Here is a 12921-nt window from a genome sequence, read left to right as displayed (position 1 = left end):
CTCCTGGAGTAGCTTAAACTTCATGCCTAGATGAGAATAATTTAAAGCTATAGGCGGGATTCGTTTTACAGATGAGGATAGTAAGACAGTGCATGGGACTCCATCAGTTTACTCAAGGGCCCACGCCCAGTTAGACGTGGAATAAAGAGAAAAGCTGGGTTTGCCCAATCCCAGTGCAGTCTTCCCACTACACGACCCTGCAGACAATCATCACTCAAAACCTCCTGCTCCGTCCGGCAGGAAAGGATGCTCAGGACCCACAGGTAGGGTGTTTGCTTTTTGGTCACAAAACCCACCCCATTTCAGCTTCATGCCCAGAACCTCACAGTCCAGAATGATCATCACACGTTACCATTGTGATGCCCAGACTCCAAATGTCAGACTTCACACTGTATCCCTTCTGATTGAGCTCTGGGTTTATTCTTTCAGGCTGCAAAGGAGACAGAAAAAGACAAATGAGATGACACTCTTAGCTCGATAAAGTCTCCGGGGGTGGGGGTGTCACCAGCTGCCAAGTGACTCGTTTTAAGCTTGTTAACATGCCTCCCAGGCCAAGAAAACTCACTAACTACAATAAATATCAACGCCTCCGTGGGATCTTCCTCATTCTACAGGAGTCTTTTCTTGGAGACAAAAAGGGATCAAAGTCCCTCACGATTCAAAACTCATTGAAAAAAAAAAACTAGTTTCAATTTTGCCTTAAGATGAAATAGGATACACAGTATAAAGTTACTTTGCCCGTCTAGAATTTTCCTTGTTAAGAACCCCAACAGTCCAGAATTCAATAGTAAGAATCCACAAGAGTCACCGGGCTACTGTCTGAGATTAGCTCAACACCAAGGGGAAGGTTCTCAACCCAAATGCAAATCTATTTCAAAACAGAATACAGAAGCCCCTTAATGTTAAAGGGGGTCCCAAGGTCTCTGCCAATGGCAGTGAATCTTCCCAGCCATGAGCATCTCTCATCTAACTGACTTGTCTGGGTCATTTAAATTGTTTACTCTTCCGTCCCCAACAAACAGGATAACACTCCCCGGCAACACAGGGTGAAAAATTTGTGTGGGCTGTATGTATTACTTATGTGTTTCTTTTTTTCAAGTAATAGACCTCCTTTACTCGAATTTTTAAAAAATAATATGTTTGAAGCAAGTGACTAAGGATTTCAGACAGAAAATACTTAAGAAAAAAATAAGATGCAGAATATTTCTTGCACCGTAAGCACATTTCCATTCTCCCTCTGTGGCCATCCATTTCCTATTTCCTGGTGAGGTTTGTGGGCGGCTGCATTCCCAGATGCCTCCCCTGGCTGCCGTACTTACGGCCATGTACGGTTTGCATCCTGCATCAATAGTTTTAGCAACAGAGTCTACAAGGTAGCCACTGATTCCAAAATCGCACATCTTTACTTGGCCCAGAGTGTTGATCAGCACGTTGGAAGGCTTGACGTCTGAAAGTAAGAACAACGAGGAGCCGGTGATCCCAGCCTGCTCTGAAGATTCATGTGTCCACCACCAGGGGGCCTGACATCTCACCTTCCCTGCTCTCTGAGGCCCTCCCTGACTCCCACGTACATGCATCTTACTGCTTCCAACTTGATTTTCTATTTCATGTTTTGTCCTTCTTGCAGGATTGTGACTCCATCAATAGGAAGGACTGTTTCCTCTATTTATCATCTGCATTGCCCCCATAAGTGTAGTAAAAACTTAAAAAAATTATTACTGAATCAAATGCCCCGTTCCTTGGGCATGCATAGTCTCGATGACGCAAAATGAGTAAGTTCTAGAAATCCACTGTACTACATTGACCCCATAATAAATAATACTGCATTGCACACTTAAAATTTGCCACGAGGGTAGATCTCATCGTAAGTGTTCTTATGACAACAAAATAAATTTTGTAAAGCCCAGCTCGTCATGACCTAATGCACAGTAAGGGTAGGAGTAAACAGACCGCGGAATGATAAGGCAGACTACAGTATAAACATACATCAAATCTGATCAAGGCAACCAGTTTCGATGGAAGCATCTGCAAGAGGTGTGTCTGAGGTCACATAGTGAAACTCATCAGGAATTCAGATATTCCAGACCACAAAGCATATCCCCAAAGAGATAATCATTGTCATCTCTGGATAATGGACTTAGAAATTACAGTTAACTTTTTTCCCTTGTGAGGCTTTTCACAAAGGACATGTAATCAGCAGAGTAAGTTACTCTAAAAACACTAAAAATCATCCTTTATAATGTTTTCCCTTAAACTGAATGGTAGACATGCAAATTTTATTATTTTTATACTCTAGGTATATATTTTGATACAAATAAAATACTTCCTAATTCTGAAATAAATCCTTAAAAATTAAGTTTCACATGTGTGGATAATCCACATTCTTCTTCCCATCTGGATTCTTTCCCATTTCCCTCCCCCTCTTCTTCCTCCCTGTTTTTCCAACTTCTAATAATCATAATTAATGATGATAATAACAGCAATAACAATAATAACAGGCACTCTGTGCAAAGCATTTTACATCACTTTGAGGTTGACTCAGACAGTTTAAGAATTACCAAATCTCACTACCCCACCAGCTATCCATACCTTCCACTAATTCTCCTTCAGACTTGGTTGAGTGAGTATCTTCTAAGAAGTTTTCCTTGACTGTAGTCACCCAGTGCTAATCATTTCCTTGCTTTGGAGTTTACCTAAGCACTTCCACATTTGGTAATTTGGTATTTGTAATATGGTTGATTTTTTCCATGTGTTTGTTGTACATTGGTCTTATTTCCCTATCAAGAATCCCTTTGTGGAATTTTAATTAGAATAGGTTTTGTTTTCATATACCTCTCAAGGCACCTATTATAGGGATGCATAAATGGTAGGAAAATGATTATAAGTGATAAATGGATAGATGGATGAAAGACGGAAGAATGGATATATGGATGGATGGATGGAAAGATGACAGGCCAATGGGAAGAAAAAAAGAGGAGGTAGAGGAAGAAGAGATAAATCCGTTTTTTTCATTTTATCCTGCCTCCTGCTGTCTGAAAAACCTGTATTTTATACCAGAACTTTTCGTACTTTAAGGTATACAAAAATTACCCGGGGATCTTGTTAAAAATGGAGATTCAGGTGGTCTGGGGACCCATGATTCTGCTTTTCTAAGAAGCTCCCAGGCGACAGTCAATACTACAGGCATTTTTACCTTATTCTCTAAAATTCTCAGTGGGGTAATCCCAGAGCTGTGCTTGGTAACAGGTGTTTTAGATTCAATGTAGGTGCACTAAAAAGCCCATGTCTTCGTATGCCCTCAGACAAGATAAAAAGCAGCTACTTATATGATCTCCTGTTCCTTTGGGAAGGAAAACCCCTCAGTTCTACTGCCTGACTCATTTCCACTTATACCCATTGGGGGAAGAAAAGTCTGGGTAAAAGAAATGGATGTTATAAAAGGAAGAGTCAAAGCAACTCCATGCATGCTTACCTCGATGAATGACAGAGAGCTTACTGTGTAAGTGTTCTAACGCTTTTACAATCTGCAAGAGAAACACAAGATAGATTCTTCTCCATCATTGGAAAGAAACTGAATGTTAGGTATACCCAGGTTTATGATCCCAAGCTTAACGTCACCAGGTGAGGTATTTTCTCCAATAGCGGTGGCCCTATCCAGGAAAATACACAGGTAGCTACACTTATTGACCTCCACCCCCCAGAGAGGACCGGATCTCACAGTAGAAAGGATGATCTCGCTCATCTAGCCAGTGTTTCATTTGGCCTCCAGCATCTTTTTTTCTCTCTACCCTCATGAGCCTCAATAGCCATTAAGAGAATAATCTTTCTTTCCATTTCATTTTCCTCTGCTTCTTTCTATGCCCTATTAGCCTTAAGAAAACATTTAAAAATCTACAAATGAAAATCAAAGTAAACTAATATCAGACTATAGACACCAGGAATGTGGTCATAGCAGATGAAGGCGCTGCTTAGAGGCATTTTAACGGAGAGTTTACCAAACCAAGTCAGTGGTAGAATCTTCGACACAGCGCCCAGAAAGAAAAGCATTCAGTTACTAGTCCACAGATGCACTCCTGCACTCAACAGACATGTGCTATTGCTCACATCCATCTAGTGTTTGCTCACAATAGGGAATCAAGACACATATCAGGTCTAGACTTCTCATATGCTCCTTGTAGTAGAGTTCATGATGTACTCACAGAAACTGCTATTTTCCCTAAGATGTCCTCTGGAATTGTTTGGCCTTTATCGATCACTTGTTTGTAGAATTTATCTAGCGACGTATCCATGAGCTCCATGCAGATCCAAACATCGCCCTGGAGATAAATTGGTTCAGAGATTGTTGGAGAGGAGAGAAAAGGAAAAGAAGGGGAAACAGTTAACACCTGTCGGGAAAAACCATTTCTTACTTGAGTTTTCGGAGGACATGTACAATTTCCCTTCAAGATCTCAAAGGAATTTACAAACAAGCAAGTTCGTTTCCAAAAAGCCAACCAGTGGAGAGCCAAGCAGAACCTGCATGTGATCACCTACTCCTTGATAAAGAGCATGATCTAAATACTAACAGTCACTCCAGCTATGGAAGGAAGAAGTTATGAGAATAAAAGGCACAGTATAGGGAATATAGTCAATGATATAATAGAGTTATATGGTGACAGACGGTCACTACACTCACTTGTGCTGAACACCTATAATGTAGAGAGAAGTTGAATCCCTATGTTGTACAACCTGTAACTAATGTGACATTGTGTGTGACTCAAATTTTTAAAAAACATTTTTAATAAATAATACATCAGTACTATTAGTCACCAACAATAGATCCCCAGAAATCCAGGCCTTCATGGTTACTGTCCTCTAGGGATTAGGTCTACAGGCCTACTCCATGTCTGACCTCCCACCCGGAACACTGGCAATCATTCATCCAAAAGCTAGTCGAAGCCTCAAAATCCATATCATGGGAAAGTGAAAGCGGAGGTAAAGCAAAGAGATAAATGTAAGCCTCCGGGGTACATTAACAGCGTAAATAAAGCTTATCATTTGGCCAAAAGACCACAGTATTTCAGATTTTAAGAAATCTGCCTAAATTAGTCTATAGGCAGTTGATAGAGATAACCCATGCCAAAATAAACAAACCAAAACAGAAAGGACAAAGGGAGCCTCAGGGTCTTCAAAAGGGCTAGACACATTTGGAAAGACTCTCATTTCAAGCCCGCTTTGCGTCAGGGCATGTCACCACTGCCAGAGCAGAAATCGCTCAGAGAAGACACATCAAATGAGAAAGAGTACCAGGATTGTGCATCGTGTTCATGCGATTAGAGAAACACCTTTTTAAGTCCTTGTCCTCCCCAGATGTTGAGTTGAAGGATTACCTACCTCCCGGAAGAGTGCACCATAAAAGGTGACGGTAAAAGGACAGTCCACTGTCCTCATGGAAACATCCAAATCCATCAGTAGCCTTTTCTGCTCCTGGCTATTTACTGTGGCCCGGATCCGCTGAATGGGAATGCATGGAAAAACATATGGTTACTGCTCTGAGGATGAGTCAGTTAATAAGGCAGGGACCTTAAGGAGTCCCATCCTGAAAATACTACAAAACTCATAGAACAAGTTCTAGCAACAACCTTTCAAGTATTTACCCTAGTGATTAGCTATTTGTAACAAATGAGAAATAAGGAAGACTTTCAGTGGGTTTCCTGAAAAATCCCTGGCAAGAAACAAACTGATAATATATTTTGGAAAGTGTGCAAATGTTGGTGAATGTACTTCCTTCCAAGTCACAAAAACAGCCTGCTTTATTGTGTTATGTCTGTTCAGTACAGAGACCAGAGTATTCGTGACTTTGTGGCTAACTCGGGATCCCACAACAAGATCTAAAAGCCCCTCTTTGGGAACAAGGAAGAATATCTGGACTAAGTACCAACTGTAAAAGAATGGACAGAGCTCTCAGAAATGGATGGAATCAAGCAGAAATGGAGAGACTGTTCATTCCTATCCCAGGGCTTCTGAGAGAAGAGACACCTGTCACACCAGCAAATGCAGAATTAAAGAAATACGATTCTGTCATTAAATGACAGTAAAGATATAGTATCACGAGGCTTTCATATTTTTGGCCTAATTAGCAAAAAGTCTGAAGAAGAACACATGGCAAAATCCAAAAGGTAAGGGAAAGATATCTCCATTCTCCAAAAACAAAGGGGTCCCAGCCTTCTGACCATCTACATTCTTAAAAGGCCCAAATCCATGAATTCATGTACAGACGGTGGATCCCCAAAGCCCCTCGAGCATCTACTCAAAAAATATTCAATGAGGGGCACCTGGGTGGCTCAGTTGGTTAAGCGTCTGCCTTCAGCTCAGGTCATGATCTTGGGGTTCTGGGATCGAGCCCTGCCTGGGGCTCTCTGCTCAGCAGGGAGTGTGCTTCTTCCTCTGCCTCTCCCCTCACTTGTGCTCGCGCTCTCTCTCTCTCTCTCTCTCTCTCAAATAAATAAATAAAATTAAAAAAAAAGAAATATGCAATGATTCTAAATTTCTTTTTTCCAGCTCAAAAATGATGCAAATTCACTCAAGATGCATTTTACCCTCCTTTTTTCCACAAACAGACACAATCTTCTCTCTCAATTCTGATTTCCTGATTTTCGGGGACCGTTCTTTAAAAGCAACAGAATATGAGAATAAAAGAGACTTTTGAGACATAACAACCAAATGCAGTATGTGAACTTTTATTTGGATTCTGATTTCAACAACCAGCAGGCAAAAAACAAAACAAACAAGAAAAAAACATGGTGATGATCCAGGTCATTTTAATTTGGAGCTGGTATTCCATGACATTAAAGAAGTATTGATAATTCTTTTAAGTGTGATGACATGGTGGTTACATAAAAAATTAAAAGGAGGGGGTCAGATTTATCAGTTAAAATAAAAAACAAAACCAGTAAACACAACTCATACCAAGGAAGCATTTTCCAGACATTTGGAGGGAAATACTGTTCCCTACAGATAATCTTCTTTGTTTGACCCCACTGAAGATTGTTTTGCTTCTATGGAAAGAACCGTTTGGCAATTGAGATGGACGAACGTATATACCACAGACAGAACACATTTGGGGAGCGTCAACTCTACCTTCACCGCCATGATCTGCCCGCTGGGCACGTGTCGCATCTTCTCCACCACCCCGTACGCACCTCGCCCCAGTTCCATTATAGGTTCCAGGTCATCCGCCTTCACCTCAAAGTTCTACAAGAGAGAAAAGTAATAATGCAAGAGTAAAGAAAAAAATAAAGGACATAAACTACCTCGTCCTCTCTCTGGCTTCTCCTGATATTCTAAGGGTTATTTCTGGTCCAGAAGCTTCTGGTCTAGAAGTTTTATCCAAGCAGCCGCTGCAGCAAGCGGGAAGCACCAGGACATGTTCAGACTCATAGAGTATGTCACCTGCTTGTCACGGGCAATACAGAGATCCAGCTCCAGCTCAGCCTCCAAACTCACTTTGAGCTATCTACAACGGCTCCTTAGCCCTGCCCCCTTCCTCATACATTTAATCCATTTGCTGACTGATGGCAACTAGATCTACCCTTGGACTTTGAGGACTGCATCCCAAAGCCAATCATCTACTCCCCTCAAATACCTTCCATCAGGGCAACACTAGCCTGATTTCAACAAGGCATCCAAAACAGCAAGAGCACCACCCACTGCTTCTGCTTAAACTCAAACTTTTGGACCCATCCCCTGACGGCATGTTATAGAAAATAAATTTTCCAATGGCCAGTCAGGAAGCATATATGAGAAATGGTCAAGATATTAACTGGCAAATGTGATTTTTTTACCTGATTTCCAATAGAAATGCAAGCTTTAGAGTCTAAGTCTCGAGGTGGCCTAAGAAAGAAAAGGAGGAAAAGAAAAAACATGAGGTATTTAGTCAATTATGCCCTTCCCAAATCATATACGACTGGAGAGAGTTTTCCTTAGGGGTAAGTTGGAAGTTCATCAGTAAAATAAGGTAGCAAAGAAGTGTTAATCGTGCGGGATTTGGAATAAAATATATTTGGGTTTAAATGACTTCATCTCCAGGGTGCCTGGGTGGTTCAGTCGGTTGAGCATTTGGCTCTTGATATCTGCTCAGGTCATGATCTCGGGGTTGTGGGATCAAGCCCCGCGTTGGGCTCCATGCTCAGCTGGGAGTGTGCTTAAGATCCTCTTCCTTTCCCTTTATCCCTTCCCATCCACCCTGCCCCACGCTGGCTCTCACACTCTCTCTCTCTAAATAAATCTTTAAAATAAATAAATGATTTAATCTCTTTGACTGTCTATTTCTTCTTTAACATGAAGATATTAATATATCCTGAGATATTCCAAGTAAAATGCTTAGCAGAATGGCTGGCATACAGTAAATATCCAATGAATATGACCTACGTGTATAGAATTATATAAATAAACGTACTATTCTAGTAAACCCCAAACTTTTTCTTTCATCCAAGAACACCAATGTGCCCAATGATTCCATCACATTTTCCCATAATTTAAAAAAGTAATAATAATTAGCATATGGTTATGTTAACTCACAAAATCCATAAACCATAATAATTCCAAATCTCTCTAGTCCCCACGTTTAGAGATGGAAAAAGGCCCAGAGAGGCGAAGTAACTTGCCCAAGGTCACAACACTAACCCACTGACTTGCCCAAGGTCACAATTAACCCAGGTCTCCTGGTTTGCAGGTCAGAATATTTCCTGTTCTATCAGGCGTATAAGACAGTTGTGTTATTTCTTCCATACACAGCACACACACTGTCCAGGGGTCATCTCAGCACCCAGAGGTTGGCTGATTTTGTGTCTCCATAGAAAAAGCACACGGTCCCCTCATGTGCATGTATTTCTACTACTTCAATACTAGCTGGGTTGATATCAATCCACTCAAGAGAAAGATGTTTGGCTTTGGCCATGCAACTAACTAAGAGCTTCGAGAAGCATTTTCGTGGAATAAATGCACGAAAAGTATCACCACCAAAAGACAAAAGAATTCTGGGGCTGCCAGAATCAATGGTTGGACCAAAAAGACCCAGGTCTTCCTAAGGGGACATTCCATGTAGAACTCTCTAGAAACGTGTAAGGGAAAATGGAAGGAAGGGAAGATGATAGGAAGGGAGAAAAGAATCCTAGCCCATGACAATTTTTCCCAAACCTAATGTGTTATAATTCTGCCCCTTCTTCTGAAACTAACTAAATAAAACAATAAGGAAAAATGGGAATATAAACACAGATATAAACATAAATTTAAGGTTTTAATGGCAAGCCCTCCCTCACCTCAAAATCCGTTTGAAATGCATAAAATACCTAAAATAAAGTTTTTCTGGACTAACTTAAAACCAGGAACTGGGAGGGAGAGATACAGAGGAAAACACACACACACACACACACACACACACATCCCAGTACACACCAGTGATGTTTTTATATATCTTGTGTTTATAAGCAGGGAATTTTTCTTCAGAAATACGTTCCAGAGGATTACATTTCTAAAGATCTGATTTCTCATTCTCAAAATTTCCAAAGCGATTTTTCTTTCATCATCAATGATTTGTACTAATTGCAATGGAACTCTGAAATAAAGACAAATATTACTTGAAACATGTGACTACCATAAACAATAAAAAATCTCTTGCAGCTGTTCAGCACCCTTCCTTTTAAAAAGTATGAAGCATAAGAATAAAAAATAAATTAATTAATTAAAAAAATAAAAAAATAAAATAAAAAATAAAAAGTATGAAGCGACAGGAAAAGGGGCTTCCTCCCTTTTCTTGCCACCCAAGGAAGGCACTGGGTAAGACCTCTTCCAGCTCTGGTATTCCAGTATTCATATGGGGCTTTGCAAATTACAGCCTGTGGCCCAGCTAAGAATGACTGTTTTCAAGTTTAAAAAGTTGTTGGAGGGGCACCTGGGTGGCTCAGTCGTTAAGCGTCTGCCTTCGGCTCAGGTCATGATCCCAGGGTCCTGGGATCGAGCCCCGCATCGGGCTCCCTGCTCAGCGGGAGGCCTGCTTCTCCCTCTCCCACTCCCCCTGCTTGTGTTCCTGCTCTCGCTGTCTCTCCCTCTGTCAAATAAATAAAATCTTTAAAAAAAAAAAAAGTTGTTGGAAAACAGACTATGAAGAATATCTAACTGGGGCCAGCAGGGCCCAGGTAACCTGAAATATTTACCAGCTGGCCTTTGTAAGAAAAAAAGTTTGCTGAACTCCAGCGTTGTACTAACCTTGCGGTATATACCTCTACCTAATAGGAGGGGGTCATGCAATTTTCCAGAATGAGAAAAATGTAACCCACAAAAGCTGAGATTTGCTAAAGCCAGACAGCCCAACAGAGCCGAAAATAAAACTCCTGCCACTTGAATCTCAGTCTTGACCTAAAGAGAAAGGGATATAGGCTGAATCAAGTGCAATGCTTTATCTACATCTCATTTAATTCTTTAAACACACACTCTCTCTCTCTCTTATGAGTATCATTACTCCCATGGTCCAGATGAGAAACCGTTTGGCTCAAAGTTTAACTAACTTGCTCCCAAGTCGTAAGGCCATGATTTCAGCCCAACTCTGATTGAATCCAAGGAACCTACTCCCAACACCCAGGGCCCCTCTAATGAAAATGATCAATCCACCCAACCCTGAGGCCTTTGGGCTCATCAAGTCTGCCAAAAGCATCAAATGATGGGGCCAAGGCTGACAGCTCATATTAGATTCGTTGACACTGTGTTCTGTCCAGGGCTGGGCATATTAGTTTGTCTGGGGCACTGAGTCTCTGCAGGAGGTTAAACTGTGGGTGTATGTTCTCTGTTGCTTATTCAGTATTCTAGTCCTCTGGGGAAAGAAACAGGCTTATTACAAAATTCCTTCCCTGGAAGGTCAAAGGTACTCCAAAGGTCACCTAGTATTAGCTTTTTGGAGCCTGAACTCTTACCCATGAAATGATGCTCAACTGTTCTGACCACCTGATCTTGTACAGGTCTGTTTTCTCACTTATAAAGTAAGAGTAACACAGACTGACTGCCTCCTGAGCTTCTTGGGAGGGTTAACTGGAGTAATACTCACTAGCATAGAATCAATTCAGAACTAGCTGCTGCCAATCAAGTATGGGGAGAGCTCAGAAACCTGAGCCAAAGACACACTGGCATCAGTTACTCAGAGAAAGAGCTCAAGCAGAGGGACCACACACACAGAACTAGGAAGAATGGACCTCTGTCCCAGGATATTTATTTTTGTGTAGTACAGCAGAAGGCAGGGTATAAATTGTACGAGTCACCAAGCCAACCCTAAAAAATTGCCAAGAGAAACACAAAATGTGGAAGCTACTTCTTTAGGACTATGAATATAAGCATCAGTATTAAAATACTACTACTACTAATAAGGCTCTCCCGGAGCTAAAGTGGTCTAGTCTACAAAATAAAGTGATGCTCTTGGCTTTACGCAGTGAAAAAGAAAATCAATTAAACACATTCAAAGTTTATTCTACCACAGGAGGGAAAGACAACACAGAAACTGGGTTTATCCTTGCACAGGTTTTTACTCATTTGTTTACACCAAGGTAGGATTTATTGTGGCTTTCATAAAATTCATAAAATACAGAAAATTAATATAAATTAGAAGAAGATGAGGGCTAAAAGTTTAAAGAGAAGGAATATAAGACAAGTGGGAGAGTGACATAGGACTGTACCCCAAAATCAGGGCGCCTCAGTGGCTCGGTCAATTGAGCATCCGACTCTTGATTTCAGCTCAGGTCTTGAGCTCAGGGTGGTGGAATCGAGCCCCAAGTCGGGCTCCGCGCTCAGCGGGAAGTCTGCTTAAGTTTCTCTCTCCCTCTCTGTCTGCCCCTCCCCCCTCTTGCATGTGCACTCTCTAAATACATACGTACATACATACATAAAATGTTTTAAAATAGCAGTAATATTGATAAACCTCCAGCAAGACTGACACAGATTACAAGAGAGAAGGCAGATTTCCAGTCTCAGGAAAAAACAGGATATCACAACATGTCCTATAGCCATTCAAAGAATAATCAGGAAATACTATAAGCCATGTTCCTCTTATAAATTCAACAACTTAGAAAAAATGGACCCATTCCTTGAAAACCAGCAACTGCACAAACTTGAAGAAACAGGTCATCTGAATAGTCCTGTAACTATCACAGAAATTGATTTTGTATTTTAAAAGCCCCAGAGAAAAGAAATATATCGGCTCATTTTGTTTCACTGGAGAATTTTAGCAAACATTTTTTTAAAAAGAATTAATACAGATTTTACGTGTCTACCAGAAAAAAAAAAAAAAGAAGAAACTCTTACCAATTCATTTATGAGGCCAATATTACCTTAATGTCAAAACCAGAAGATAACAGCATACACTCCCCCCAAAAAAAAGAAGAACAACTCAAAACAACCACTACAGACCAACATATCTCATGAACTCAGACACAAAAGTCCTCAACAAAATTTCAACAGATTGAATCCAACAATGTATTTAAAAAAAAGTACCACAACCAAATGGAATTTATTTTGGGCATGCGAATCTAGTTTAATATTTAAAAATCAATCACAATGTGGGGCGCCTGGGTGGCTCAGTCATTAAGCGTCTGCCTTCAGCTCAGGTCATGATCCCGGAGTCCCGGGATCGAGTCCCACATCGGGGTCCCTGCTCGGCGGGAAGCCTGCTTCTCCCTCTCCCACTCCCCCTGCTTGTGTTCCTGCTATCTCTCTCTCTCTGTCAAATAAATAAAATAAAATAAATCAATCACAATGTAATCCATATCAACAGTACAAAGAAGAAAAACCTATGATTGTGTCAAGTGAGGCACAAAAAAGCACTTAACAAAATTCAACACACATTAACAATAAAAACCCTCAGTACCCCACAACTAGAGAGGAACTTTTTCAAGCCTCAAT

General features: G+C 40.9%; 1 protein-coding gene across 1 annotated transcript in view; it reads right to left on the bottom strand.

The window, feature by feature from the left end:
• Window positions 1–12921, bottom strand: part of MAP2K6 (mitogen-activated protein kinase kinase 6) — a 107861-nt gene that overhangs the window by 15944 nt on the left and 78996 nt on the right. Inside the window, exons 3-9 of the mRNA XM_021678448.1 lie at window positions 7824–7872; window positions 7120–7233; window positions 5374–5493; window positions 4200–4316; window positions 3473–3524; window positions 1320–1447; window positions 353–430 (exon numbers count right to left, since the gene is read on the bottom strand). Of these exons, the coding sequence (XP_021534123.1) occupies window positions 353–430; window positions 1320–1447; window positions 3473–3524; window positions 4200–4316; window positions 5374–5493; window positions 7120–7233; window positions 7824–7872 (658 nt within the window). The remainder of the gene's footprint in view (window positions 1–352; window positions 431–1319; window positions 1448–3472; window positions 3525–4199; window positions 4317–5373; window positions 5494–7119; window positions 7234–7823; window positions 7873–12921) is intronic.

The sequence above is a fragment of the Neomonachus schauinslandi genome, chromosome 15 (genome assembly GCF_002201575.2).
Source record: "Neomonachus schauinslandi chromosome 15, ASM220157v2, whole genome shotgun sequence".
NCBI classification, from domain to species: domain Eukaryota; kingdom Metazoa; phylum Chordata; class Mammalia; order Carnivora; family Phocidae; genus Neomonachus; species Neomonachus schauinslandi.
Note: the sequence above shows the minus strand (reverse complement) of the source record. Positions and strands in the feature narration are given on the sequence as shown.